General features: G+C 52.5%; 1 protein-coding gene across 6 annotated transcripts in view; it reads left to right on the top strand.

Annotated features, from left to right (window-relative positions):
- The window catches only part of Rgs3 (regulator of G protein signaling 3), a 123,943-nt gene that overhangs the window by 63,941 nt on the left and 32,197 nt on the right, over window positions 1-27,805 (top strand). For 3 of the 6 annotated variants that reach the window (XM_037202604.1, XM_028858024.2, XM_028858025.2), the window contains 3 exons: window positions 2,334-2,377; window positions 8,192-8,314; window positions 12,892-15,655. In XM_037202604.1, coding sequence (XP_037058499.1) covers window positions 2,334-2,377; window positions 8,192-8,314; window positions 12,892-12,999 — 275 coding nt within the window. In that variant the 3' untranslated portion in view covers window positions 13,000-15,655. Of the gene's footprint in view, window positions 1-2,333; window positions 2,378-8,191; window positions 8,315-12,891; window positions 15,656-27,805 lie in introns of those variants that run through there. The other 3 variants (XM_028858017.2, XM_028858020.2, XM_028858018.2) reach the window with 1 other exon arrangement.

Below are 27,805 nucleotides of genomic sequence, written 5' to 3'. Positions count from 1 at the left end.
AGGCAGTGGGCTCCAAAAGCCTACTCATGCACCAGGGATGGGTTCTGATCCTACCGCCCGGGGGCCTCCCAAGCAGATCAAGCTACACAACTGTCTGGCCATGCAGAGGGCCTGGTCCATTCCCATGCAGGCTCCACAGCCATTGATCCAACTTTCGAGTTCCCTCTAGTTTGGTTTGGTCATCCCTGCAGGTTTCCCCATCATGATCCTGATGCACTTGCTCATAGAATCCCTTTTCTCTCTCTTTGACTGGACTCCTGGAGCTCTGCCTGGTGACTGGCTGTGGATCTCTGCATCTGCTTTCATCAATTACTGGAGAGAAGCTCTGTGGTGACAGTTAGGGTGTTCACTGGTCTGATCTCTGGGGCAAGCCAGTTCAGTTCAGGCACTCTCTCCACTGTTGCTAGTAGTCCAGCTGGGGTCATCCTTGGGGATTCCTGGGAAATTCCCTAGCACCAGGTTTCTCTCTATCCCCATGATATCCCTCTCTATCATGGTATCTCTCTCATTGCTTTCCCACTCCATCCCTGTTCCAGCTCAACCATCCCATTCCCTTATGTTCTCTAGGGGTTAAGGGATGGGATCCAGTTTCTTAAACACTATAGATTTCCGAGGCAGGGCTGGCTCCCTCTTCAACCTGTCTCCAAGTGGGGAAAAATAGAAAGATTTAGTCCAAGTCCAGAGTGAACCTCCATTTACTTATGGGACATTTTTTCTGCCTGGGGGCTCCTGCCCCTTGGGGCATGTCCACGCTCTTGCTTGAGGAGGTCTGGTTTTCCCTGCCTGGTTAGATCTCTCCTCCCTGCATTTTTAGAGCTTGGTTTGATGTGCATTCCGGTTTGACCTTGTAGGCTTCTCTTCGTGACAGGCCCTGTCTAGTTTGATGGTTTCTTTGCCCTAAGTATGCACTGAAGAGAGTCCTCTTGGAACCTGGCATTGAGAGGCTTGCTGTGTAGTGGCTGAGTGTGAGCCGTAGAACGGGGCTACAGTTCCCCTTTACTGCCTGGCTGCTGAGTGACTTCATCTCCTGGGTCCTCTGTTCTCACATGAGCCAAGGATGCTGGGAGCCCTGCCCCCTGGTTGTCAGGAGTGCATACAGAAGCAAGTGCTCTCCCACAGAGCTACTCTGAGCCCTTGAACTGACTGGTGGAAGCATTTGGGGCAGCAGTTGGCCCAAATCACGGTGATACTCCAGGGCCCCTGGCATTTCAAGTTACTTGCTGTTACTTGTGTTGGGTAGTTGCCTTCCTCAAAAATGACACCCTGCTCGGTAAGGCCAACAGCTGGAAGTGCAGGGGCTTCCCCACCCTCCCAGGCCGGTGTCCAGATGAGTGCTTTGTGGGGAGTGTGGCCGAGTCCCGGGGAGAGGCTGAAGTGAGCAGGCAGGTGTCCTGGGGGGCGCCCCTGTTTTTCTCTGCTCCCTGGCACAAGTCCATCCCCATGCCACACTGTCGCCCCCGACTCCCAGCTGTCCCCACCTCCCAGAGCTCCCTTCCTTTCCATCTGGAGTTCTTCAGAAGTGAGACTCCCTGCTCTTTCCAGTTTTGTAACTGGTTGCATTTGCCGTCCTAGACCGGCAGAGGCGTCCTGAGCGAGTGCCCTGTGGAAAAGCTGTCTCCCAGGTTGCATAGAGATGGGATTCTTGGAGACTGTCCCTTCTTGACCCCTGCTTCCCTTTGCGAGCAACAAGGCCTACTCAAGATGGCTCCCTGTTGAAGTTCAAAATAGTAGAGTGTTTAAGGCAGTGTTCTCAACCTGTGGGTCTTGACCCCCCAGGGGAGGAATAGCCCTTTTGCATGGATCACATATCAGATATCCTGCATATCGGATATTTACATTATGATTCCTAACAGTAGCAAGATTACAGTTATAAAGCAGCAACAAAAGTTTATGGTTGGGGGTCCTCACAACACAAGGAACTGTATTAAGGGGTTGCGGCATTAGGAAGTCTGAGAAGCACTGGTTGAAGAGAAACCCCAGAAGTGTGCTGCTGCCTCTGTGGCAGAGTTCTGGGAAGGAGGAGTCCTCCTGGGATACAGACAGTTCCCTGTACTTGGCCCTTAGAGGTCAGAGGGTCTCCTTCTGGGAATGGGGTTCCAGCATTCCCCGGGTCAGGCTGACCTGTAGGCCAGAGCCTTCCAGCTGTGCGTGGCTTGGACGGGTGAGTAGGTGAGCTTTGCTTTAGAAACCGCTCTGCTCCCCACACCTGCCGCCTCCTTCCTCTTATTTGGGGAGTCAGCACGCACGGTCTCTGGGTGAGATAGCTGCGCTCAGCGAGACTTTGACCGTGTAGCCAATTCTAACGCGAGTCTTCCTTTCTGTTCCCTTCAAAGGTTCTTCAGAAGACTTGAAATTCTGTGTGCTGTACCTGGCAGAGGTGAGTCCCTCTCTCCGATTTGGAGGAGAGTTGAGTGTGATCTGGTGCTTGAGGAAAGAGGCGGGACTAGGCTTGAGGCTGGCCTCCACATAATCTTGCAACGACCCAAGACAGTCAGGGACAGTGTCTTGCTCTGTAGAACACAGCCAGCCCTGCTTACCTCTGTGTCAAAGGGCAGCTATGGCCCCTGAGATACCCTGCTTGGGACCTCTGGTGTCCCCTGCACCTGTAGGCATCCTGAGGGCGTGGCCCAACAGCTGCAGCACGCTACTCTGTTTATTTATTTACTCGCCCTTTTTCTGGAGAAGGTTCAGCTCCCACGCATGCCTCTTTCACCCTGTTTTTCCAGGAAGTACCACCCATCTCCCTCCTACAAAGGCTTGTCAGCGTTTCAAAGGCCTCAGGTAATTGTACCTTCACCTGGGCCAGACAGCGCAGGCCAAAGCAAGCACCACGCGTCTGTGTTTGGCTCAGAGTGATCCCCAGGAGAGGGACTAACTAACGCTCTTGATGATCTCTGATTAGAGGCTCGGGTAGGCTCAGACAGCTGTACCTTTGGGGAGCAGAACCCAGCAAACAGCTCTGTGCGCCATTGGTTTGGTAGACAAAGCAGGGCTTTAACCAGAGAGGTCCTTGGTGATGAAAAATCCGAGGGCCAACTTCTCTTCAGTTTCCAGTGTAATTTTCTGTCCCTAGCCCTGTTCTGCTGACATGTGGCATCTGTCCAAGCCAGGCCTACCCCTGCCCTCTGCCGCCTTGTGTCTTACCAGCTGTCCTGGGAACCTGTGTCTATGGATGGGGAACGACCTAAAGGGCTGGCCGAGAGGCATAGACCTTTCTGAGAAGGAATTTGTGCCATTTGGGATTGCAAAGCGCTCCTTACGTTCCTGGCTAGGAGGTACACCTCTTTGAACAGACCCCAGGGACAAGAAAGGTTACTGAGAACTTCACTCGAGACTTGCCCAGAGCTGCCAAGAGATAGCAGAAGGTGTCATAGTAAAACCGGGGACTCAGAGGCCTGAAAGTAGACCTGCAGGCAGTGGGGTTCCCCACCCCCTACCCCATGTCAGCCAGAACCCAGCCCAGGCCCAGGGGTGGCTGGGAAAATTCCTTCAGCGCTGCAGGGTGTTTCGTCCCACAGAGCCGAGTGAGCCAAGTAACAGGAGAAACGATGCCGGCCGGGGCTGGCCCCTCTGGCCCCTCTGGCTTCCCGTATGCTTCACCAGCTTCTGAAAGGAGGCTCCGGGTTCTCTAACAGCAAGAGAGCTTCCTGCCAGGCTGTTGGCTTGTTGCTTTCCTGGAGAAAGGCGCTTCTGCCCATTGCTTCTAAGACCTCCTTTCTAGCTCTCTAAGGATTGCTGAAGGGCTATCGATCTGAGGCCTCCAGTTTCCGGAAGGTACCAGGTGATCTGACCCCGAGGGACCAGGAGAGAGCATCTCTCAGGCAGCTGGGAGCTGGGAGCCTCTCACCTTAATGGGCTGCTACTAAGGAGCGGCAAGCCCGTGGTGCAGGGAGGGCCACACTGCTCGGGGATCAAAGCCCCGAGCATTCTTGACATAGGTGGTGTTGGGCCGCATGGAGATCCGTAGACAAATCTTAGTTAGAATTTCTACTGAAAAGTTTATTCTCCGTTGCCTGATATGCAAGTGGTACCCCAAGAAGGAACTTGGGGTTTTGAGAGGAGTTTTCTCCCTCTGCATTCAGAAAGCCATAACTGTCCGGGGGGACAACAGCTTGGTCCTGGGTAGGGTTACCCTAAGCAGTCTTTTGTTTTGTTCTTTTTCTTTTCTTTCTTTTTCTTGTCTTTTTCCTTTCCTTCCCCCCTCCCCCTTTCTTTTTTTGTGACAGGCTTTCTATGTGCAGCCCCGGCTGTCCTAGAACTCACTATGTAGACCAGGGTGGCCTCAAACTTAGAGATCCACCTGCCTCTGTCTCCCGAGTGCTGGGATTAAAGGGGTGCGCCCCCCACTCCTGGCCTGCTCTAAGCAGTCTTAATCCCAAGGACAGGTGTCCCTCAGTCCTTGCGAATCTGGGACAGCAGCCCACAGCTGGCTTCAGAGCATGGGGCACATTGTTTGGGAACCATTTTCTGTCTCCTTTGCAACGTGGGGCTGCCTCCATTCATTGAAGGAGCTGGCTTTGGGAATGAGGAAGACCTAGATTTGCAACTTGGCTCTGCCGTTCGTTTCCTGAGTGATCTGGGGCAGGTTACCCACTCCTGCAGGGCTGTTACGTTAAGTGAGACTGGACGAGACAATGCATCTAAAACACTTAGCCCAGGAGCCCAGCACTCAGCATGCTCAGCGAGGGGCAGCTACGCAGTCATTAGATCAGAGCAGGAGGAAGGGCCTTTCCTGTTCCTTTGCCCTTCATTTGACTCATGATCTTTTACAAGGACAGTGAAGTGGACTATCTCACTTCCCAGGTAACACACCTACATGGTTCTACAGGCCTGGCAAGATCCCAGGTTCTGAAGTCAGTCCGGATCTTCTTAAGATTCGGCCTCTCAGAGTCTTAGTATTCTTATCCACAAAAAAAAAAAAAAAGGAAAAAAAATGGTGGCGGCAGTGTCTTTCTTGCCTCCCTGCCTCCTCGGTCCATCAGGAGGGAATGAGATGGAACATGCTTGTCATGGCAAATGAACAGGCTTCGGTTGCTTACTGCTGGGGCTGTTTGGGTTTTTACAAAGATAAAATCAGTTTAACGCAAGGAGGTTAGGAAAGATGGGGGTTTTAAAGAGACCAAGAAGAGCTGGGAGTCAGGTTGGGTCTGAGGTCACAGTCAAGTGCAGGGGTCCCCCACCTAGTGCTGCGGGGTCAGGTCTATGCAGCTGAGAAGCCCGTGTTTGGCCAAGCACCCCACAGTCAGAAGGCAGTACCTCCGGGGCATAGCATGAGGGTGCCTTGGGATGGCTTACAGCCTTGACCCTGGAGTCCGCTATTGAAGCCGCTGAACAAGTCAGAATTGAAACCGACTAATTGGGTCATTTGGAGCACACACAGAATTATGACAGATGGTTCACATGTGGGGCCAGCTGGGCAGGCAATGAGGACTCACAGTTTGGACAGATTTGGGCAGGTAGGGATTTAGCCTCTCTTCAGGGAGTTGGCTCTCTCTCTTGGCTAAGCCAGTCTTCGAAACTCAGGCTTCTTCCAAAAATGTTTGTCCATCTAAGACAGCCCCACCTGGGGTTGGGCCCCGGGTGCAAAGGAAGTCTTCTAAGCTCTCAAGTATTGTAGCAGGGTTTAGTTTCAAGCTCTCAGATGCAGTCTTGTCCTCTGCTGCTGAGACTGATAGACAGTAAGGTCATGATCCCTGATCCGGGATACCACTCTTGGAAGGTGGTGATTCCGGGGGAGGCCCTGGGCTCAGTTGCTGGCTGCAGTGACTTACTGAATCCTGCAATCTTTACAAATGGCCTGGTGGCTGACCCAGGCAAGGACCCCAGGGCCTTCCTAAGAAGTGTTTCTTGTGGGTGTCAGCAGAACCAAGTGACCATAGCTGCTCCCTCGGAAGGCTGTTGGAAGAAATATGGAGACATGGGGCTGGTAAAGAGCAGGTACTGTGGAAGTCAAGTCAAGATTAGTGATGCTGGCTGCTCCCAAGAGGCTTTCCTGTGCCTTTGTAGAGACAGACTTGCCATGCCAGAGGAGTAAGCAGTTGTACAAAAAAAAAAAAAAAAAAAAAAAAAAAAAAAAAAAAAAAAAAAAAAAAAAACCACCACAGCTAGAGAGCCCCCTGACCTACATACAATTCCTTCTGATGGCATGAGACTCCTGTCGCCTCCGGGCTGTGAGACAGAGCAGTCCTGCCAGCAAGAGGTGTAGAAGCCTCACTGGGAGGTGACATCTTCCAGAGCATGGAGATGAAATCGCAGCAGGTGGCTTTCCCTGGCTCAGTGTTTCCTCTGATTCATTGGCTTCAAGACTCAGAGAACCCTGTGGCTATTCTGAACCTTGGTTTTTCCCGTCCATAAAGGGGAATCACAATCCACACCCCAGCTAGGCATAGTAGTACGTGTCTATAGTCCAGAGGTAGCAAAAGGATCATGTGTTCCTGGGCAGCCTGGGCTGCATGGTGAGTTCCAGGCTAGCCTGAGCTAAAGGATCATGAGATTCTATCTCAAAAAATCAAGGCCTGGGAGTAGAGTGCTTGCCTAGCATGTGCATGACTTTGGGTTTGCTCCCCAGCACCAGAGAAGTAAAATAAGAATAAAGAATCCACACCTTCTCTGCTTCTTAAAATTGCCCGGATCAAAATGAGATTGCAGATGACAGACTATATTATAAAGTCGATAAATTAGGTGGAAGATAGTCAGAAGCCACATGGTAAGGTAAGGGCAGGGCTGGGAGGCTCCGGCTGGGCCTTGTTTATAGAGCGGTGGCCTTTCCAAGCTGGAAAGGACCTTCTTGGTCCCTCCCACTCAGCAGAACACCGTAAGACAGGAAGCAGAGGGCCCGCTGCTCCTTGGGCATCCCCCTGGGGAAGCTGAGGCTTGTTTGCCCTGCAGCTGGTAGGAGTGGTCTGGGAAGCGGACAGGCCTGACTTTAAGAGGAAGCAGAGGCTCTCCACAGCTCATCCCCTCATGCTTTTAGGAAGAAAGCTTCTCCGTATGTTGCAGCACGAGAGGATGGTAAACACTCCAGGGACTTAGGATGGGAGGTGTCCCCACCCTGAAGGTCAGATGCTAAGAAATAACAGTACTGCTGTGTGCTAAGGCCTATGGAAGTCCTTATTGCTTTATAGGTCTGGGGTGGGGCAATGCCACTATTTTATAGAATGCATCTGACTTTCCAGAGGTTGGCAGCTAGGAAGTGGCAAAGCTGGCATGCAAACCAGGTCTGCAAAATGGAGAGACTGGGTCGATACATGGCCTTTCTCTCCCAGCTCATGCTCTTAGCTCCTTGGTTTAGTATTATCACCAGCGGGGTGAAGAAGAACTTGTCATCTTCTGATCCTAGTGTCTAGTGGGGGACCAGGTTGGGGGTGGGGACAACAGGTCCCTAAAGACCCTGTGCTCTAGGACCTACCCCACCCTACCCGCTGCATGTCCTGACCGCTTCAGGGGTCTGACTGTCTGGTGCTGTATCAAAGCTGCCCTGTTGTTATCATGGAAGTTCTTCCAGGCAGCCGGCACTTACCAAGGCCAATGCTTACCTGGCACTGTGCTAGGCCCAGACGACCTTCTAGGTGTTTGTCATTCAGCAAGGTTCAAATGACAGCCTGACTAATACTGCACAGCAGCTGATGAGAAACCCAGCTCAGGTGCTGGGTCGTGTGAGAGGGCCCTGTGACTGCCCATCCTACACTTTCCGAAGGGACTCCAGCTCTGTTGCCATGCTCATCCAACCCAGCTAACCTTCTTGGCCTGTGCTTTGAAGAGGGTGCCATGAGAGAAGGGGGTTCTGTGGTCAGGGGGCAGGGGGCTGTATCCACGGAGCACCAGCTCAAGGGCTCGGTCCTTTGGCTTCCCCACGTGATCCCCAGCTGCTGGCTTGTGCTGCCTGCTCCAAGGGTGACCTCACCCTCTGGCCTGTAGCTCTCCACAGTCTTCCACTGTATAGAGAGCCACGGCCTCCCTCCCCTACTCAAACCGTGGCCTCGTAGCTCCCAAATGGCCCTACTTCCCCGGCCCTCTGACCACCCCAGCGTCACCAGGGACCGGTGTGCATTTGTTGTTCTTCGCCGACGCGCCCTTCCCTGATGTAGCCTCGCCCTCTGGAGCCTCGGGGATGGGCTTGGGCCCTGGAGCCCCCTGGAGTCAGGGAGCAGCCCTGACCACCCATTCCTGTCTCTGTTCTCCCTGACATCAGAAGGCAGAGTGCTTGTTCACTTTGGAGGCTCACTCACAGGAGCAGAAGAAGAGAGTGTGCCGGTGCCTGTCGGAGAACATCGCCAAGCAACAACAGCTGGCCGCATCACCCCCGGAGAGGAAGGTAAGGACTCTGCCCATGGCTGAGGCCCTGACCGCCACCATTCCCCCTCGGCTAGCCTAGCCTTTCAGCCTTGGATCTGAGCTGGGAGTCATCCAGAGTTTAGCCCCTGGACCAGGGCAGTGGGCTTGGCAAAAAGGTCTGTGTTTGACTATCTCTCCTCTGAGTTTTCTCTGGGTCTGCGGAATGGATTTGACATTGCTCGCGGAAGGAGCAGCAGCCGAACTGAGCACGGGCCATCCGTTTTTCGGCTCCGCTCTTTGGTTTGCCGATGGCAAGGCTTAACTGCCCTTCTGCTGTTGGATAGGCGGTGTCCGGGGGCAGCACACCGCTGTGAACACTAGCCCAAGGCAGACATAATTGAGGGGATGTCTGTGGTAGAGCACCCGTAGTTTGATGTTTGCCAGAGCCAGGTGGAACTGACTTTGGATTGCTGAGGCCCGGGGCTGGCCAGCTGGAACGTCAGGGAGAGTAAAGACGGCCAGTGAAGGCTGAGCTGGACCCGTACAGCTCTGTGCTGGGGAGAAGATGCTATGGGAGACGGATAACAGCCTTCTCCTTTGATACTCAGATGTCTGCCACAAGGCACAGCTGCTTGCCCACTGTGAAGTCATTCGGGTGTCTTTTCTTACTAGAAGCGCTGGCCATTTGGAATTAGGGGTGGTGGCTGCACAAGCTGCTGGATGAGGTGTCAGCTCTGTCAGCTCTCAGGGAAGAGGGAAGGAGCGGGGCCTGGAGCTTGCCAACCTGTGGGCCCTGTTGCTGCTATCTGGTGTGTCCGGGCTACCAAGCCGTGTGCCCTGGCTTTCCGAGAGGGCAGTGTGCACATGGAAGAGGTGCCGGCAGCCTCTCCCTTCAGGGCTGGACAGCAGCTCTCCAGCACACTGGCAAGGGAGGCGAGGATCGGAGAGCCGCACCATCCTAGACTTTGAAAGGTGTTTTCAGGGGAGAGCCTGAGTCAAACGCTGCTGCTGATGGCCGGCTGGTGTAACTGTGGGTGAGTCCCCTTGTTGCCCGTGCTTTGATGGCTCCATCAAAGGGGGCGCTGGTCCCTCCCTTAAGGGCTGCTGTGGGCGTTAAATGGGAGGGCACGTGCCGTTCATGGCGTAGCACCAAGTACGCAGGAGATGTTCATTCAACAACCACTGAGGGGCGTACACTGTTCCCCCAACCCCATTTCAGGTGACACTGGCTGGCCCCCATCACCACAGTCCTCTGTCACCATGACTATAAATAGGCTGCCTTACCCCCGTGGTTCTGTGTTGGCTGCAGTCAGAGCGCAGGCCACTTTCCATTCTGTGGTACAGTCCCCAGGTCACCCAGGGCCAGCACTCACGCCACTGTTTCCTTTTCCAGAGACTTTTTCTTCCTCTCACCTGGGGGAAGAGTGCTCTGTGCTTTGCCTCCAGAATTTGCTGGCTCTGGAGAGCCGCAGCCTCTCAATACCCTGGAGACTCTCCACTGCAGGCTCACCTAGGAATGTGGGAATAGTAAAGGCAGGCTGTTTCAGAGAGGCTCTCGGCCCTGCACAGCAATAGGCTGGCTTGGCGGACCCTGAAAGGGTTCCAGCCCTTGACTCACCCCTAATATGTGGGCACCCTGGGCAGGCAACAGTCTGGACACCTTAGTACACCAGCTCTGTAAGTGTGTTGTTAGACGGGCAGCTGGAGGGGGGTGCAAAAGAGAGGGGTGGAGGGCCTGGTAGCCAGAACAGCTTTGGAGGCGTGTTGTGCAGCTGAGACCTGGGCCCTGCTAAGACTTGGACCTCTCCAGTCTCCTGGAGAGGCAGTCACTGCACCACTTGGCTTTTGTGAGGCAGTCCCCTCCCTGGGGAGGGGTGTGTGTGTGTGTGTGTGTGTGTGTGTGTGTGTGTGTGTGTGTGTTTTGCTGCTCAGCCCTACCCAGCCACACCTCCACCATACCTCCTCCAGGAATTTTCACAGCGGATTCCATGAGTCACTTGCAGAGTGCTTCTTGAAAGAAGTTTCTGGTAAATCAGATCCTCTGCAGCCCTCTAGCAGTCCAGGCATGCTTCAGTAACTCTACGGCTGGGCCCGCCTCTCATCCACCTGTACTCAGCCTCAGGGTGACTGCAAACATCCTTCCCAAAGGATGACCTTCCCCCAGCGAAGGATGTCGTTCTCCAGGGGAGGAGCAAGAAAGCCAAGCCGGTCTGGGAAGCTGGCTGTCGCTTCTAGGCATGAAGGTGTTCTGTAGGACCAATGCCGGGGTCCCATGCCTTTCCCCTTCCGTTCTCTTTGTGAACACTCTGCCTCCTGTGGAACTGAGGACGCTGTGACCCGGCAACCGGGCCCCATTCCAAGGCCTCCACAGGGAAAGAAGGGCTCATAGAGCAAGCATCAGCCCCCCACCCCTTCCCCTTCCCACCCCAGCCCCTGCTCCTCCCCATCGTGTGGCTCACCCTTTACCATGGAAAGCTCTTCTGCCTTCACACACAGTGATGGACACGGTTTGTCCTGAGAAGGGCTGGGGATGCTTACTGTCAGGCCCCAGGGGAAGTGGAGAAGGTGAGTGTAAACAACAGCACTCAGGTGTGAGGCGCTTCCGCAGCCAGTGCAACCTATGGCAACCACTCCCGGCAGGGCAGCCGGAAGTCACCTGCTCGGTCCCTTCTGCTTTGTGATCCTAAGAGGCCAGGGACTGGGGCCAGCCACCTCTCTTAGGAGAATACACTCTGGAGCGTTCTTTAAGCTTTTGTGCAGCTTTCTGTAACGTATGTGGGAAGGGGAGGAGATGGTCTGTGGCGTGGCGATGTAGGGGTCCTAGCACAGTGTGTGTGTGTGTGTCTGTGTGTGTGTGTCTGTGTGTCTGTGTGTCTGTGTGTAGGTAGGTCAGAGGTCTATGTCAGGTGCCTTCTTCGGTTGCTTTTCACCTTAGTCTTGGAGATAGCATCTCTCACTGACACTGGAGCTCACTGATGGTGCTAGGCTGGTTGGCCCCTTGGACCCACCCGGCTCTGGGATTGCAGGAGTGCACCGCCACACTTGGCTTTTTCTGTGGTCGCTGGTGCCCAAACTCAGACCCTCTTGCTTGTGCAGCAAGCACATGGCCTACGAATCCATCTTCTCTGACCTCCACCTTCCCCCGTTTGAGACAGGGTTACATGTAGCCTAGGATGACCTCAAACTCCATATGTAGCCAAGGATGACCTTGAACTTTGGCTCCCTCCTTCCTCCACCTCCCAAGTGCTAGGATGACACATGTGTACCCCTATACCCAGTTTATACCGTTCCGGGCATTGAACGGGACAAGGAAGTACTCTATCAACTTGGGTTCCCTCCTCAGCCCTAAGGATGTTCTCTTCTGTGGGAATAAATGATCTGCCTTCTGTCCCATCCCAGCTCCTTTCTCCTGCTCAGCACCCATGCTTCGTCTTTAGAACTCTGTCCCTCTCTTGCTTCATTACGTGTCCCTGGAGGGCACTCTCCTTTCTTATGCCTTTGATAACAGGGACCAGGCTCCCTCTGCTACACTTTTAGCACTACTGTGAGGCTTCTCATTAGATCCTGTCAGAGCTGGTCCATGCTGTGGCCAGTGAGGCTTAAAGCTGCCAGGGACCGGCTGATCTATACAAATTTTGATTATTTCATCAAATACACATGATGAATGTCTCCTCTGTGTCTGGCATTGCTTTAGATTCTTTGGGGTCACAGAGATGAATGGCACCTCATCTGGGTGCTTATGGACTTCTAATTGGGAAAGGGATGATGAGGGCACTGGAGTGGTGATCCAAGCATTGGAGGCCGTGCCTGTAGATCTGAGAGTTGTCCACAGGAGTCCTGACTGTCCATTCATGGTCAACAGTGAACTTCCCACTGGTCACTCATGCAGGTGCTTCTGGGCTGGGCTCCAGAACCTTCTGAACAGAGTTAGGCTTGTTTCAGTCTTCAGGGACCCAAGGGTGAGAAGGGTACATGGACCAACCTTGTTCTCGGGTGGATCCTGGGCTCTATGGGGGAATTTATCACATTCTCTCCTTAGCAATCACAGGCTGGTGATAGAGACAGATATGGTAACAGTTAATTCAAAATGATTGCATTGAGCTTGGGAGAACCACTTAGCCTCCCTGAGATGTCTCATCAGCAAAGTAGATGGGGTAACCAGGGTTATTGTGAGGCTGTGTAGGGTGTTGCAGCATGCAGGAGGTCCCTAGTGAACTACCCACTGTGATGCTCATCGTTGTCTTTCAGTGTGACTGTGTAGGACAATTTATTGTTATTCCTGTTTACTGAGGTTGACGCTGGTCCCCAAGCACAGGTGACACCTGTTTTATTTTGTTTTGGTTTTTTTTTTGACACTCCCTGGTAGCTACCTGCCAGATTCTAGAGCCCTGGCAGGGAAACTGAGGCCTCCTGGGCCTCCTCTGGCTGTATGACTTCCAGCTGTGACACTGAGGCATGTGCCACCTTGCCATCTCCTCTGGGGCAGCTAGAGATGGGTCTCAGAGATGCCAGGGACTGACTGAGTGCCTCAGAAAGAAGCACAGGCAGGTTTTTGGAGTCAGGCAGTCCTGATCAGAGTGGACAGCGAGCTAATTCCAGTTCTGTCTGGTTCCACAGAAACTTCACCCTTACGGCTCTCTCCAGCAGGAGATGGGGCCAGTCACCTCCATCAATGCCACCCAGGATAGAAGCTTTACCTCACCAGGACAGACTCTGATTGGCTGAGCAAGCCCAAGGGCGGGACTATGCTTCTGGCAACTTAACCCTTTTGGGGCTTCCCCTACCACACAGTAACCTCATCTCAACTGGACCCAAAACGGAAGACCAAGATGGTGGGCCTAGGGTCATCTGGAGGGAGTGGTCCCAAGGGTGTGTGTGGACTGGCAACAGGAGGAACAGTGGTGTGAGAGACCCTGTGGGCTTGGACAGAGTGGTACCTGGAAGTCCTGGATGGAGAAGATTCTGAAGCAAGCTCCCTTCAAGCAGAAGGAGGCTGAATGGCATCTGGGCACCTGCCTGGGCACAGCAGGAAAGAGGGAGAGGTCACTCTAATGGAGGACAATGCCTATGACCCATTCCTGCCAGAAGATATCTTACCTTCCCACTCCTGTTTCATCTGGACACATTTACTTCTTTATGCAGTGGGTACTGGGGGACATCTCCTTTGTGCTAGTGTCTGTACCAGGGGATACGGCGCTCCCATCAAGATCACAGCCCTCCCAGTCCTGATAGGGAGAGAACGTTAAATAAATCAGCACCAATCCATGCTCACACACTGGGAGAGTCCACACAGAACCATCACAGATGTCTTCAGAGAGGGTATTGTGTCTAGTTGCGATGTGTAGGGTATGATGGGGAAAGACGTGGCTTGCAAGCAGAGCCTATGGGCTGGAAAGGAGCTAGCCAGCCAAAGACTTTAGAGAGGACATTCCAGGCAGTGGGAACAGCACAGGCAGAGATGAGAAGGAGGGAGCATGGTGTGCTGAGGACTAGAGGGAGGCTAGTGTGGCTGCAGCTTTGTGAGGCAGAAGATGGAGCCAGGCCACACTACTCAGGACATGCATATATGGCGATTGCTTTGTTGATCCCTACATGTAGTAGGGAGCCATGGAAGGCTCTTGAGGAAGGGTGTCACAGACCCCTCAAGTGCATGTCTACAAGATCGGATTGTAGCTAAGAGGAGCCTAAATGGCTGTGAGACTGGTTAGGGCTCCTCTTCAGGTCTCCAGGTGAGGACTGATGGTGACTTATTCTAGAGGACGCTGGGATGGTAGGTATTGGAAGGCTAGGCTGTGGGATAAGGAAGGATGATTTGCTCACCCCCACCTACCCTCATACTCCACTGGGTCTTGATGTCTCGGTGATGTGAGGTTTGAAGCCTCCCTCAGAAATACTCTTCTGGTCAGTCTAGAGCTAGGGCCAGTGCTGAGCTTCTGGGAATGTCTGTGGCCACTGTAACAGTAAAGCTTAGGTTTTTTTCCCAAGGTTCATGGTTGCCCTGCCCCCCAGGCTCCATATATTAGTACTACTTCTCATGCCAAGGGGTCTAGAAGGAAGCCAGGGCCTGACACTCAGAGAACTGCTCTTCTGTGGAACTTCTAAGGGCCAAGGTCCAGGGTCTAGTAGACCTCAGCAACCTTCACAGAGACAAGGCAAAAGGTAGCCTATTCAGAGCTAGCTGGGCCTACTCCCTGTCCACCTAGCTGGGACTCTGGACTGGGCAACTTGCACAGCCTTCCCTAACTGCAGAGATCCAGCAGGACAGAATCCCAGGGCTGTGGATTAGAGGCACAGCGGCTACATGCTAGAGAGTATTTGTAGGTCTAGGTACTGGGGGCTGGGAGACAGAAAGCTGTAGTGATGGCCACGGCCAGAGAAGACCCCAACCTTAGTCATGTAGGACCTTAGGGAAGATCTTGTGCTCTCGTGAGTTTGCTAAATGGCCAGGGCCACCTGCACAGTGGCCGAGAAGAGAGTAGGTCCCTTGTTTCCGGTTTCTCTTTCTTCTAACATAGGAAAAAACGAGACCGTGTTGAATAATCAGTCTTGTGGAACATGGGGTGAATCTGCGGGTGTCAGGCTAATAATGCCCAGCCCAGGATGGAAAGATGCTGCTTGGCCTGGTACAGGAGATATGTAGCACCAGGCGGCCAGCCAGTGATCAGCCCGCAGGGTCTGTGCAGACAGCACACTACATTTTGGTTTCATTTGATGCTCTTACATAATGACCTTCAGGGGACCAGGAGGCACAGGAGAATGGCCAGCCTGGGAAATCAGCAATCTTGTCTCTCCTGAGTCTGGGGACCTCCCTCTGTCCAGCAGATAGGTACAGAAGACGAGAGCTCTTGACTCAGAAAAACGAGGATCTGGACATGACACCCATCCCTGGGGAAGGGCCGTGCTCCCTGATAAGCTCCTGAGTAGGACAGATTCTCCCATCAAGCTCCCAGGCCCTCTGTCTGATGGGGAAGAGAGCAGGCCCTCCTGGCAGCCCTGGGCTAGCTTGCTCCGTGACTATAGTGAGCCACAGCACCATGATGGTCTTGCCTCATGAATCAATGCGACAATTAATTTGGTGTCACGGGCCCGAGAAGATGAAATATGACCTGGTGGTGGCCACCGCTCTTCAGTCCATCCCAGCTGTTCAAGAGAATGAACAAGCTCTCAACACTGCCTCTGAGAGACATAATCACGGGAAACATGGCCGGCTCCTCCCTGCCACATAAATCATGCTAAGAAGCACACAATGACCTCTTTCCTGATGGGCCAATTGTCTTGGGTGGTGTCTTTGGCCCCGGAGCTGGGAGGATGGGAGCACAACCACTTTGTTGTTGAAAGGCCATTTGTGAGATTTGAATACAAAGTGCCCCTTTCAGTCCTCCTCTGTGTTCTTGGGTCCCATTTCTGTGTCTTGGGCTCTGAGTCCTTTGAAGTTCATCTCTCATATAAGCTGTCACGGCTGAGTCTTTTGACCCTTTAGGAGCTATAGATAGCCACATGGACCTTTTGGGGGTGGAGAAACTTATTTGTATATTTATTATTATTATTATTATTATTATTATTATTATTATTATTAATTTCCCCTCTAACTTTTGCCATCAAAGCCCGTACTAATCGTAATCAGTTCCGGGGAACCGAGGAGGTTCTCCAAAGTAGAGGCACAGGCAGTTTTGCCAGGTGGATGCACACCTACCTACAGTGAGAGCCCCACAGTGAGCGTGCACTTTGGAGATGGCAGTAGGTCCCTTGCTTTGTCTCCCATAAACAGACTCATTTTGTGAAGGGAACAATGAAAGGTTCTGAGTAGTTCAAATGACTTAATCTATGGTCAGGCAGCTGGTAAGAGGCCTAGCCCATTGTCCTTTGTGGAGGCAAAGGTGTTTGGAGGGACAGAAGTAAGAGAGGTCGTTCTTGGCCCATTCCGCTGAGGAAGAGTGCTTTGGGGGACCGATTCAATGAGACACATTGTTTGCCACCCAGTAGAGCATTACTCTCCCTAAATGGTGGCCCAGGCTGAAAAACAAATCTGTTTCCACAAGACTTGACAAAGGTCTGATATGAAAGGCAGAACTAAGCTCCTAAGACAAGCCCTCAGGATGCCCTGGAGTGCTGGGTTATGCACCTTCCCCTTCCAAGTCTGGCTCTCAGCAGGATCACTGGTCACCATCCCGGGACCTGGCAGTAGAGGAGTGATACCAGAGGTGGGGGGGGTGGGGGTGGAGTGGGGGTGGGGTGGGGGGGTAGCTCAGGCTCCAGCCTGCTAGTGCGGGCATCGGGCAGGCGATAGGAGACTTTAAACCAGGCCCAGCGGAGGGCAGGAGAGGACCTGCCCCTGCCAGAATCCCTGCCTGGCTTGGGCTAATCTGCTGGTTTAAGATGTCAGCCCTAAGTAGCTGGGAATCAGCGGGATCAAATTTCAGCCTCCCCGCTCCCTCCCTGCTGCAGCTCGCTCCCTCTCCTAGAAGCGCATTCTTTTTCCAGCTCCACCGTTTTCCAGGCTGCCTCCAGCTCCCCTGCTCTCCCTCCCACTGCTGGGCTGGCTGAGGGAAGACTGCCTTCCTCCCTGCCTTGCTCTCAGAGGCAGCCATCTTTCTTTTCTTCTTCTTCCGCTCTTAAGGAGCCGAGAACAACCCGCCTCTGCACCTTGTCTCCCCTTTCTTTTTCTTCCAACCTAGTCTCTGTGGAGGGTCACCTGCCATGCCCCCAGCCATTCCTAATCTACACTTTGGTCAAGTGTAGGATGCATGGTAGTGCTAGGTGATCTGCCGAGCACTCGCTGTGAGCCAGGCATGGTATCCACCTCCTGGCCTTGGTTGTCTCTTCTGACCCTCCCAAGAGCCCGAGGTGCTATGCTATGCTAGCCTCTTGAGAACTGACTCCCACTCTACTCAGTTTATAGATGAAGACACTGGGTCTTAGGAAAGTTAAACTTGCCTGAGATCACACAGCTAATGTCTGTGCAGGGAAACCCTGCTCAGAGGACCTGGCACAATTATTCGGTTCTACCGTTTCCTTGCAAACACAGACCATTCTAGTTGAGAAGGACTGGCCGAGCTGGGCAGTCACAGTCTCGTGGAAAGGCTATCCCCCGCGGTCTTGAGCATAAAGCCTGGGGCACAGCTTGACTCTCCTGGCTACATGGGTGGGAACGTCCCTTCCTCCCAGAAATCCTTGTGCCTTTCCATGGGCAGGCTGTTCCTTGACACTGTTGTCCACCTTCAATGTCCCTGATGGCTGCAGTCCCCAGGGAGAGACGATCATGGCTTAGCACCTCTTTTAAAAACACTTTCTGAGGCACGCCTCAGAGGTTGCTGCCTCCACCCACGCCGTGCTTGCCAGAGGAGTGTGTTCATCCTTAGCGTGGTGTACCAGGCAGCTAGTTCTACCCTGCTTGCAAGTGTGCAAGCTCCTTGGGAGCAAGTGGAAGCCATCTTCTCTTCTGCTGTTGACTGGCCCAGGATGCTCAGTAGATGGTGTAGAGCTGAATTCAGCTGTTCAGTGCGACCCTCCCTCTATTCTAGAATGGAGATGAGGAAACAAGATCAAAAAGGGGAAGTGACCTTTCTGCCAGGGTCACAAGCAAACTAGTGTTAGAGCCCTGGGGCCAGAGAGCTCGTGTTCTTGCTCCACAGCTTTGCAGATACCAACAGGCCCACACCCTCGCTTGATCTATGATGCAATCTGGCCAGGTTTGCATCAGGGCAGAGGGCTAAACCCTATCCCCCACGCTCACACAGGCATTCCTGGAGGAACAAAAGCCAGGTCAGAACTACTCCTTGGTCCAGGGCCACCGCCCCACCCCCACCCCCCTTCCATAAGCGCTCTGCCTCCAAGAAAACCAAAGTCGGATTCAGAAGTCCCGGCCTTGAATACTGACTTATCCAGTACTTAGTGTGTGACCTTGGACAGATCACTTCACCTCTCTGATCATCTGTTTCCTTACTTTGAAAACAAACACACAAGACAAGGAAGCTGACTACAGGTGGTCTCCAGGGTCCCCCAGAATGCAGACTAACCATAATGATTGTCTGTTGTAGAGTAGTTACACCCTTCAAAAAGCAGGAACCAACTCAGATTCCTTATCATAGCCACTGTTCCGGGGGTACAGACCCACATCCAGACGTCTGACACCGAGGTTCAGAGGGAAGGATGGGCAGCTGTCAGTGCCTCGGGACTCTGGGAAAGAGTTAGAGGAAGAAGGAAGGCAGCTGTCTTAGGCTTCACCTTGAAACAGGAGAGCACGTGTGAGCAATAGTCATGGTTAATACTCTTCACTCCCTCGCCGTACAGACGAGTGCTAGTCAGCTCATACCAGAAGAGGTCCTAGTCTCAGACACCTGTGTAAGAAGCCTTTTCCTACTTCCTCTCCATCCCAAGGTTCCTCTTCCAGGCTGCCCTTGGAAGCAGCGCCATTGGTCTCCCAACCAGATTCCTCTTGGGCCCTCTGTCCCTCACTGTGCCCAGTGTGCCCTGGACTCTTGCTTGACTTCATGCATGTTTGTGTGCACATGTATTCTTCAACCAGCCCTCCTGCCCGCTGAGTCTCAGGCTTACTTTCCAGGAGAGCTGCTGGTGGTCAATTTGCCCTCTTCCAGTTCCCAGTGTCTTCTGCAGACCTTTTCAGGAGCATCTCTGTCCATTGCAGCCAGTATCTGTCATTCATTGCTCAGGCAAAGCAACACGAGATACATTTTTCTATAGAGGGTTCTTAATGCCATGATTACAAGAAAACAGTGTTCTAGTGGTCTGCCTGGCTGGGACATTAAGGGTTGTGTGGGCTACCCCAGTCCTCTATGGGAAAATTCATTCTGAGACTCACATTCAATTCCCAGAAGTCTTTGGGAACATAATCCAACATATGTATCTTAAAGTGGAGAACATAGTGTGGATGCTGAGTAACTGGAATTTTCGTCAAACCGTAGGATCCTTGAATGTGGAACTGAAAGCCTCCCTTGTCCCCCAGGGAGATCAACAGCTTTACAAGCAGATTTGTAGAGAGAGAGAGACCAGGATAGAGGCTAGAACTTGGCCAAGGGCACAGAGTCAGTGACTTGAAGGTCTGCCAGAGGGGATACGGATGGCCTTAGAAAGCAATGTTCTTCTCGCTTAGCAGATACGTTGTCATTGGGAAGTCCCCAACCTGGGCCATGATGGGAACTGAGCAGCTAGCCCCAGTGACGGGCTGACAGCATGGGGTATTATCTAGTCAGCAGGCATGTCTACAAATTCCAGGCACGTTCTGGCTGGAAGGGAATGAATGGGCTGCTGTGTTTTACCTGGAGCTGGGCCGTGTGTGGAGTGTGGCGGGGGCTGGCAGAGACGCTCCGCTTCCTGTGGGCGGTTCTAAAAATAGCAGTGGGAACATTGCTGAGGGGAAGGGGAGGGGGCTCCTTGGGAGCTGGGTGGGGATGCCTGGCCCCTTCCTCTTCCTGCCAGGCCCTCTGCGAGGAAGTCCTCCAGGTTCACAGAATTCAGATCTGGGGAGGCCCGGGAGCCCCCCCCCCACCTCTCTCCCCGCCCACATAAGCAGGTCCTGGAGGCCCAGAGCTGAAAAAGGACTGTTCAGTAGTCACCAAGCCTGGGGACAAGGTTCCAGAAGGTGGGCTCATTTCCTTCCTGCTCTTTCAGAGGGCCACCTCAGGTCTCATGAGGCTTCTCTTGCGGCCTTGGGTGCTCAGGGCCTGGGAACTCTTGGGACCGGATGTGGTCTGCCTTCCTGAGAGCCGCCTGCCAGGCGAGGAGCCCCCCGGCTAGCCTGCCCTGTTCGCTGACCTCAGCCGGCTGGCCTTTAGCACCTTCTCTTCCCTTTACTGGTGTCCCTTCCTTGCTGTCCACTTTTGTCACTTCCTGCACTGTCTGCAGAGAGCCAGCCTGGAGGAGAGAGGACCTCAGGGCCCTGGCACTGTCTCTGCCCTTCCTAGGAACAGGCAAGGGCAGCTGAGGGACCTGCGGGACTGTAAAATGAGGCAAGGTCCTGGGCAGCCTGCATCCACTGTCCTGTGATGACGGAAGGGGATGGACGCAGGACATCTCTTACCATGCCTGGTGAGAATAGGTGCCCAGTGAGAAAAGCAAACATGGGGGAAATTGGTAGTGATCCACGCTGGACTCTCCATGACCCTCCACCACAGTGGCACAGTATTATTTGTTTGGTGCAGTTGATTTTTTTGTCATTGTTGTGAATAATTACTGTAATTGATGTTTTTCGTGGAGAAGACATTTAATACAGATGAATGAGGAAAAAAAACAAGGTTCACCCTTTGCAGTACTCACTGTTAACTATTATTAACATTTTGGGGTGCACCCTGTCAGAAATTTGTTTCTCACACATATTTCTTATTTGCAAGTTAGGGTTACTTCTAGATACAGTTTTTTTTTTTTTTAATCTGCTTTTTCCCACTTAACAGTGTAGTAGTGTATCCACATTTCCTGCTAATAAATGATGTTCTACAACACCACTTTTAGAATATTCATTTCATAGGAGAAATCTGCAATATTTGAATCATTTTTAAGAGTTAGGTGCTTGGCTACAAAACTCTGAGATAAAAATCCTTAGCAACATAACTTGGAATCCCCCAGCATCCAGTTCATGCCTTAGTATATTGTCTGACTCTCAATAAATATTTATTGACAAAGGTTTTGTTGGAATTAATTTGGGGCAATTGATTTCTGGGTCACCGAGTGTGCGTCTGTAGAGTGGGTTCTTGCTCCAGTAGCTGACTTACATTTCAGCAGGGCTCTGCAGATTTCCATTGCCACCTCAACTAGAACTGCTCATCTTGTTTGGCCTCAGTTTCTGTCTCTGTTTCTCTGTCTCTGAGATCTCTCTCTCCCTAGTGCTAGGGATCAACTCAAGGCCTTGTGCATACTAGGCACACTCCAGTGTGAGATTTCCCATTTTTAATAGCAGAAGTCCTACTTCCTAGGAAGCAGACATCTTAGGAAGAGAATGACTATTTCCCTGCACCCTCAGTGGCACTATATATTGTTAAATTAAAAAAGCTGTTTTTAGATTTAGTTATTTATTTATTGGTTTTTCGAGACAGGGTTTCTCTGTGTAGCTTTGCACCTTTCCTGGAACTCACTTGGTAGCCCAGGCTGGCCTCGAACTCACAGAGATCCGCCTAGCTCTGTTTCCCGAGTGCTGGGATTAAAGGCGTGCGCCACCACCGCCCGGCAGATTTATTTATTTTATTTTATATGTGTATGAATGTGCACCCACGTACATCCCCCCATGCTTGTAGAGGGCAGAAGAGGGTGTCAGATCTTCTGGAACTAGATGGTGGTGAGCTGCCATGTGGGTGCTAGGAAACAAACCTAAAAACTCTGTAATAGCAACAAGTGCTCTTAACTTCTGAGTCATCTCTTCAGCCCCTATTATTCCATTAAAAAATAAAAGGGCTCCCTTTGGTTCCTGGAGTCCCTGGACATGTATTTACATGCCCTTTGGCCATTTAATCACCTCTTTGGGCAATAGTCTCTTCAAGTCTTTTGTCTATTTTTTTTTTCCTGTTGAGCTGTTAGTAGTTGAATTGTTCATTCACAAAGAGCTCTTCATATAAAAGAATGTTTGTGGACTAGCCTTTCCTTTGAAGTTCTACACCTTGACTTTAGTTGGCTAATATTTTTGCCTTCCTGCTTTCATTCACATATTTCTGTGTCAGGCACCACAGTAGTCCTGTAAGAATTTGTCTTCCCCTTCTACGAGCTGCCCTAAGCCTGTCGGCTGGCTCACCACTCCCTTTGATTTTCTCTGTAGCTCCTAGATGAAATCATTTGCATCCATAGCTTCTGACGGCCACGGTTGTAAAACACTAGTGCTATTGAGTTCTAAGTCCCCTTTAACTCCTGATTATGTCAGCAGGCAGGAAACCTCCAAACGTCCTGGCTGGCCGCTTTCTAATGGCACACCATCTTACCCTTGGCTTCCGGGCTTCCAGTCGCTGTCTGGAGCTGTCTTGAAGCATTTTCTCAGAAGCGTCCAAGGGTGTTCCACTTCGTTGGCTCTCAAAAGTCTGGAAATGTTTGCCCCTATGCTAGAGTCAGAGCTTGCTTGAATACAGGACTCTAGCTCAAGGGTCCTTTCTTCCAAGAGGCCCGAGTGTGGTCCTTGCTCTCCTGTCTTTACACACACAAACAGCGCGCTTGACATGGCTTTCTCAGATCCCCTCATGAAAACAACCAGGGTTTCTCTTCCCCATCTTTGGAATTGAGAAATGTTCCCAGAATCCACTCAGTTGTTCTCTTTTGGCGATGGTTCCCCGTCGTAACTCCCTAAGCCATTTCAGCCTAGACACCCGTCTTTTCTCTCAGCTCAAAGACATTTTCATTAAATGTCTTTGGAATTGCGGTCTGTGTTCAATTTCTACTTCCTGAAATCTCTACTGCAAATAATAATTAATAACAATGATGCTAAGTACTCAGTGTGCCTTCCTTCTGCCATAGTATGTAATCTGTCCGCCGCTGTTGTTGTTCCCACTTTACTACATTTTTTTTTTTTCATTCAGAGAAGTTTTATTGATAGTAACCCAAACTTAGGACCAGCTCAGATATCCTTCAGTGGGTGAAAAGTTAAAGTAACTGTGCTGCACCCGGCCCACAAAATGCCACTGGGTTAGGGTTTTTGTTGCTGCTTAGATACCTGAGAGAAACAATGTAAGGGAGGAAAGATTTGTTCTGCTCACAGTTTCAAGGGGTTCCATCCATCATAGAGGGGAGTGTATGGTAGAGAGAGTGTGTTCTGCTCACAGTTTCAAGGGGTTCCATCCATCATAGAGGGGAGGGGATGGTAGAGAGAATGTGTTCTGCTCACAGTTTCAAGGGGTTCCATCCATCATATAGGGGAGGGTATGGTAGAGAGAGTGTGTTCTGCTCACAGTTTCAAGGGGTTCTATCCATCATAGAGGGGAGGGTATGGTAGAGAGAGTGTGTTCTGCTCACAGTTTCAAGGGGTTCTATCCATCATAGAGGGGAGGGTATGGTAGAGAGAAAGGAGGGGGACAGAAGACGGGAAAGAAACAAAGGAACAGGGAGGTTACCACACTCTAATCCCTGCCTGTCAAATCCAACCCCCAGAACCAAGACTGACCCTAGCACTCCTCGGTGCTGACTCTGAAACCGATAGTGAGACACTTGGGAGCCTAGAATGATGGACTGAGTTACTGAGGGATACCGAGGCCAGGGGGGGGCAGGGGGCGCGGCACGTCTTTCAAAGGTTCTCCAGTGAATTTAGAGTTAGGAATCATCCACCCTTTTGGTCTCTGCCTCCCTTCTCAGGCATCATCTCTGTCCCTGGGATGCCTGCCTGGTCTTCTAGCAGCACGTCTCCCTCTGTGTCCTCCTGCCCCCTTTGACATCTCTTAACAGCAGCCAAAGATGACTCTTTCTGTTGAACAAATCCGGTCACTTTCTTGCTGCCGAATGTTTGTTGAGTGACTGTATGAATGAGCCAACAGTTTCAGAGTGCCTGGTGTTCGAAGGACGAGTGATGTATCAGTCAGGAGTTCACCCGCTGCAAGCGACCCAAACCCACTCCAATGAGCTGCAGCTGGCAGACGGAATCCACTGGGTTATGGAGGGCAGCAGCTTTTGAATACAGTTGGTTGGACTCAGGACCTTGACCAATGTCACCAATAACCAGTTTCACCCCCTCCGCTGCTTGGTTCTACCTACTTACGTGTTCACTCCCTCAGTGGTGGCCGTAGACTTCAGGAGAGCCAGGTTATGACTTTACGGCGTGACTCCTCATTTCAGCAATAGGGCTGGGCCCCGAGTCCCACTGGCCCTTGTAGGATCATATGCTCATCTCAGTCACTGAAGGATGTAGAATGGGTGAACAGGCTGACTGAGGCCTCTGGGGGGGGGGGTCCCAGGCCCATTTCTGGAGTCATTTGACTCACTGGAGTTGAGTATGAAGGGAGGAAGTGGAGGCCCTCTGATGACTAAGAAAGGTGAATGAAGGCTGGTTAGGCAGACTCTCAGGCATCCGCCAGCGTGGTCCTTGTTGCCACAGAGAGCTGTCAGTCTAGTGTGGGGCAAGGACAGCTCGGGGAGACACAGACAGCAGCCGATTCTGGGTAGCATGTGAGGAATCAGCTTTGGTCGGGACAGAAGGCTCTGCATGAGTGTCTGGCTGGCCTGGTCAAGGATGTCAGGAGAGGGGGCAGGGGCCTGGGGCATGAGAAGGCTTGTTCTAGATGAGGACATTGAAACAGGCCAGGGTCAGTGCAGGAATGAGGAAGATGAAGGGAGCATGAGATAAGGCTGGAGGAGGGTTGGGGTGAGGCCCTGGTGCCACCCCCTACAGCCCTGTGACAAGGACTTTGAGCTTGGTTCCAAGGGCAGTAGGAGCCGCTGGGGCTGGGTTTGTGTGGCAGGGAGCTCCCCGTGGCCTCCTGAGGAGGGAGCAGGGAGCCTTTTGGAGTTATTATCCTTCCACCCTGCCAAGGAGAGATGTTGGTGGCTTAGATCAGAGCGGAGACACTGTCTCAGATGGATAGGAGGTGAGACAACCTACATGCTTCGGTGATTGGTGGATGGAGGAGCTAAGGAAAAGGCTCACACCCAGGCACACAGTCCAATGCTGGTTGTACACTGAGTCCCGGGAACAGGGGAGAAGGGAGAGGTTTCGATGACCAGCTTACAAGGCCTACTGAAGGAGGGAGTGTGGATCCCAGTTAGCGAGTTCTCCCAGAACAAGGCTGGTTTAAACCAGAGCCTCCAACCCTAGGAGGCTGGGCCCTTTGCAGAATGCTCACCGATCCTCTCGGATGTACTCCTTACCCCATCGCAGACCTGTGATGAGTTAGGAGGCCCCTGTGCCATTCTGCAGACTAAGTTTTGAGGGGACTGATCTATTCCAAGCCCAGTGCTCATCTTGGAGACAAGACCACCGAGGCTCGGAGAAAGGGGTTGCCTCCGCTTCTGAAGGTGGCAGCAAGGTTATCAGGTCGCCGCAGTCTTTTCTGCTGACCTTCTGCTTTGATGGCCCGAGCTCACGCCCAATGGTCCAAACAGAGGGCCGGCCGGCCGGCAGGCCCCTGGGGGAGTGCAGGAATGAACTACTTCTGGCAGCGAACGGAGGGACTGGACTGTCACAGTCCTGGGTCTCCCCGCGGTTCAGCCTGCAGCCCAGCACTTCCTAGGAACTCAGGCTGTCCAAGCTGGCCTTGGGGCTGGGAGAAGCACAGTGGGGTCAAGGATTGCTCCCAAAACTTTAAACTCTTGGGCCAGCGTGTGGACAGTTCGGGTGGAGCCAGGGAGGGAGATGGCACCGTGCCTGGCCATGCTGTGGGGTGACAGCCACCCAAGGTCAGGCCAGCGCTGTGCATGTGACAGCAGAGCATGTTGCAGGCAGGATGCAGAAGCTTGCTGGGGCGGCTGGCAGCTCTCCGGGGTAGCTCCAGGGGGTGGCCTTCGGCTTCCTACTTACAGCCTACGGGCTTCTTGTTTGGGGGGGGGCGGGGGGTTGGGAGCATTGTTACTGTGAGTGGGGCCCAGTCTGGTATGCGGCTGGAGGTCGCTGAGGAAGAACAGATGGCAAAGCGGACGGATGGACGGACGTTACGTTAGGAAGCATCAGACGAAGGCAGCGTGTGCAGTTAGGGGCCCGGGTCTCAGAACTGCTCTCCTGGACTCGACCCAAAAACCAACTTTCATGTATGAGATAGTTGATTCTGGAGCCCACTGTGAATGACCAGGGTCTGGGAAGACAGATTTAGATTGCCTCAAATACAGTTTAATGAGGTGTTGTTGTTGTTGTTGGTGGTGGTGGTGGTGTTTCCCTCCAGTAAAGGAACAGAGAAAGTCATAAATCAAAGCTCTTTTCAAATCCACGGGTGGAAACGTCAGGTAGGTAGGTTATTGTACATCGGGGTTGTCTCTGCCAGAGGCCTCGGCTGCTGGATGCCCCCAGCCTTTAGATTGATGGCAGCCAGCACTCTGTTAGTACATTCCGAAAAGGCTGCACCTGATAGAGTGGACAATGGCTGGCTGTTAAGGGGAGGAAAAATAGCCCAAGATAATTTGGTTCCAAGAGCTTCAGCATTCCAAATCTCCACACTTCCGGGAGTTCCCATCAGCCATCAGCCTTGTAGAATTTTTTTTTTTTAACACTCTCTCTTTCTGGGCACTTCAGTTTACACCATGTCACTTTTTTTTTTGTGCCTTGCTGTCTGGACCCATCAGTACTGCAGGCTGTTCACATTCCGCTGTCCATAAATGCATAGTGATGGCCAGCCGTCAGCCCACTCGGGCAACTGTCGGGCCCTCCCTTTAGCCTTCAACAGATAGGATCACAGTGAACTTCCTGTTGACACCAGCCCTCCCAAGGAGCAGGCACAGAAGCAACCCGTTCCGTGTGTGCGGTCCTGAGCAGTGGGTGTGACCAGTGTGGGCACTGGAACTCCAGGCGGGGGCTGGCCTGCCCTGTGCTTGCCTCGAGGGCCCTAACAGCAGGGCAGGCCTTGTCCTCCCCTCCTGCTTACGAAGCCATGGACCTGCCCTTCCTGGTAGCGTGTGCCTTGTTTGGAGGACACATGCCGTAGGCAAGAGGGTGGAAGAAGCCGGAGCATGGATGCTCAGGCTCCTGGTGTTGGCTCTGGAGTAGAGCAGAGGCTCCACAGGATTTGAAACCATGCACGACAGACAGTTTCTTGGCTGGCCCCATAGTAGGGAGGGCCTTTCTGCACAGAATTAGTCCCCAAGACAGTGAGTGATAGCCCAGAACTCCCTAAGTGGGCCAGCACACACTGAGCTTGACTTGGTGTGGGCATGTTCAAACATCATCGTCCAAACCCTCTTCCCCTATTGGAATCTGCAGGGACAAGGGCTTCTGTTTTCACACGGCTCGGCTGGCGACAGGGTCTTGGGAACATAGACTCAGACGAACCCGATATAACGCAGCAGCGGGGGCCGGAAGGGAAGGTACGCAGAGCCTTGAGGCAGTGCATGTTGCGGGGGTAGGAGGGCAGCCTGTGTCTGGCAGTGTGCTCTATCTTCGGGCCCTGCTGTATTTCCCTAAGGCTCTCTCTGGAGCTTGGGGCCCCCGCCCTTCATCCATGGGAGCTGGGTCCATGCTGAATCTCTCTTGTTCTGGCTCTGGGAGCTGCTGCCGTAGCCTCTCCCTGGACGTGTGAGTGCGGCTGTTGTCAGGCTGTTGGAGAATGTGCCTGCGGGACATGGTGGCAAAGGAACACGCTCCCTTCCTGCTCTCATGGCCCCTTAGTGGACTTCTTAATTTCTGCTTACTCATCTGTGAAATGGGGATATTAGAAATCATGCCTGATAAGGTCCTAAGGATTTAATGAATCAGTCAGAAGGGCTCCCACCGGTGACTGTGCAGACGCAGAAGATCAAATGAATATTTGTTACACAAAACATGCGCATCAGCTAATGGGACTGGGCCCTGAGTGTCTAGGCGCCGACCCCTATGCCCATAGGGCACATAATGTCACTGCTTCCTGTGTCCCCATCCCTCCCACAGTGACAGTGCCATCACTGATGTTAGGCTGATACTGGGCTGCTGTCCATG

This window comes from Peromyscus leucopus, chromosome 2 (genome assembly GCF_004664715.2).
Source record: "Peromyscus leucopus breed LL Stock chromosome 2, UCI_PerLeu_2.1, whole genome shotgun sequence".
In the NCBI taxonomy this organism is placed as follows: domain Eukaryota; kingdom Metazoa; phylum Chordata; class Mammalia; order Rodentia; family Cricetidae; genus Peromyscus; species Peromyscus leucopus.
Note: the sequence above shows the minus strand (reverse complement) of the source record. Positions and strands in the feature narration are given on the sequence as shown.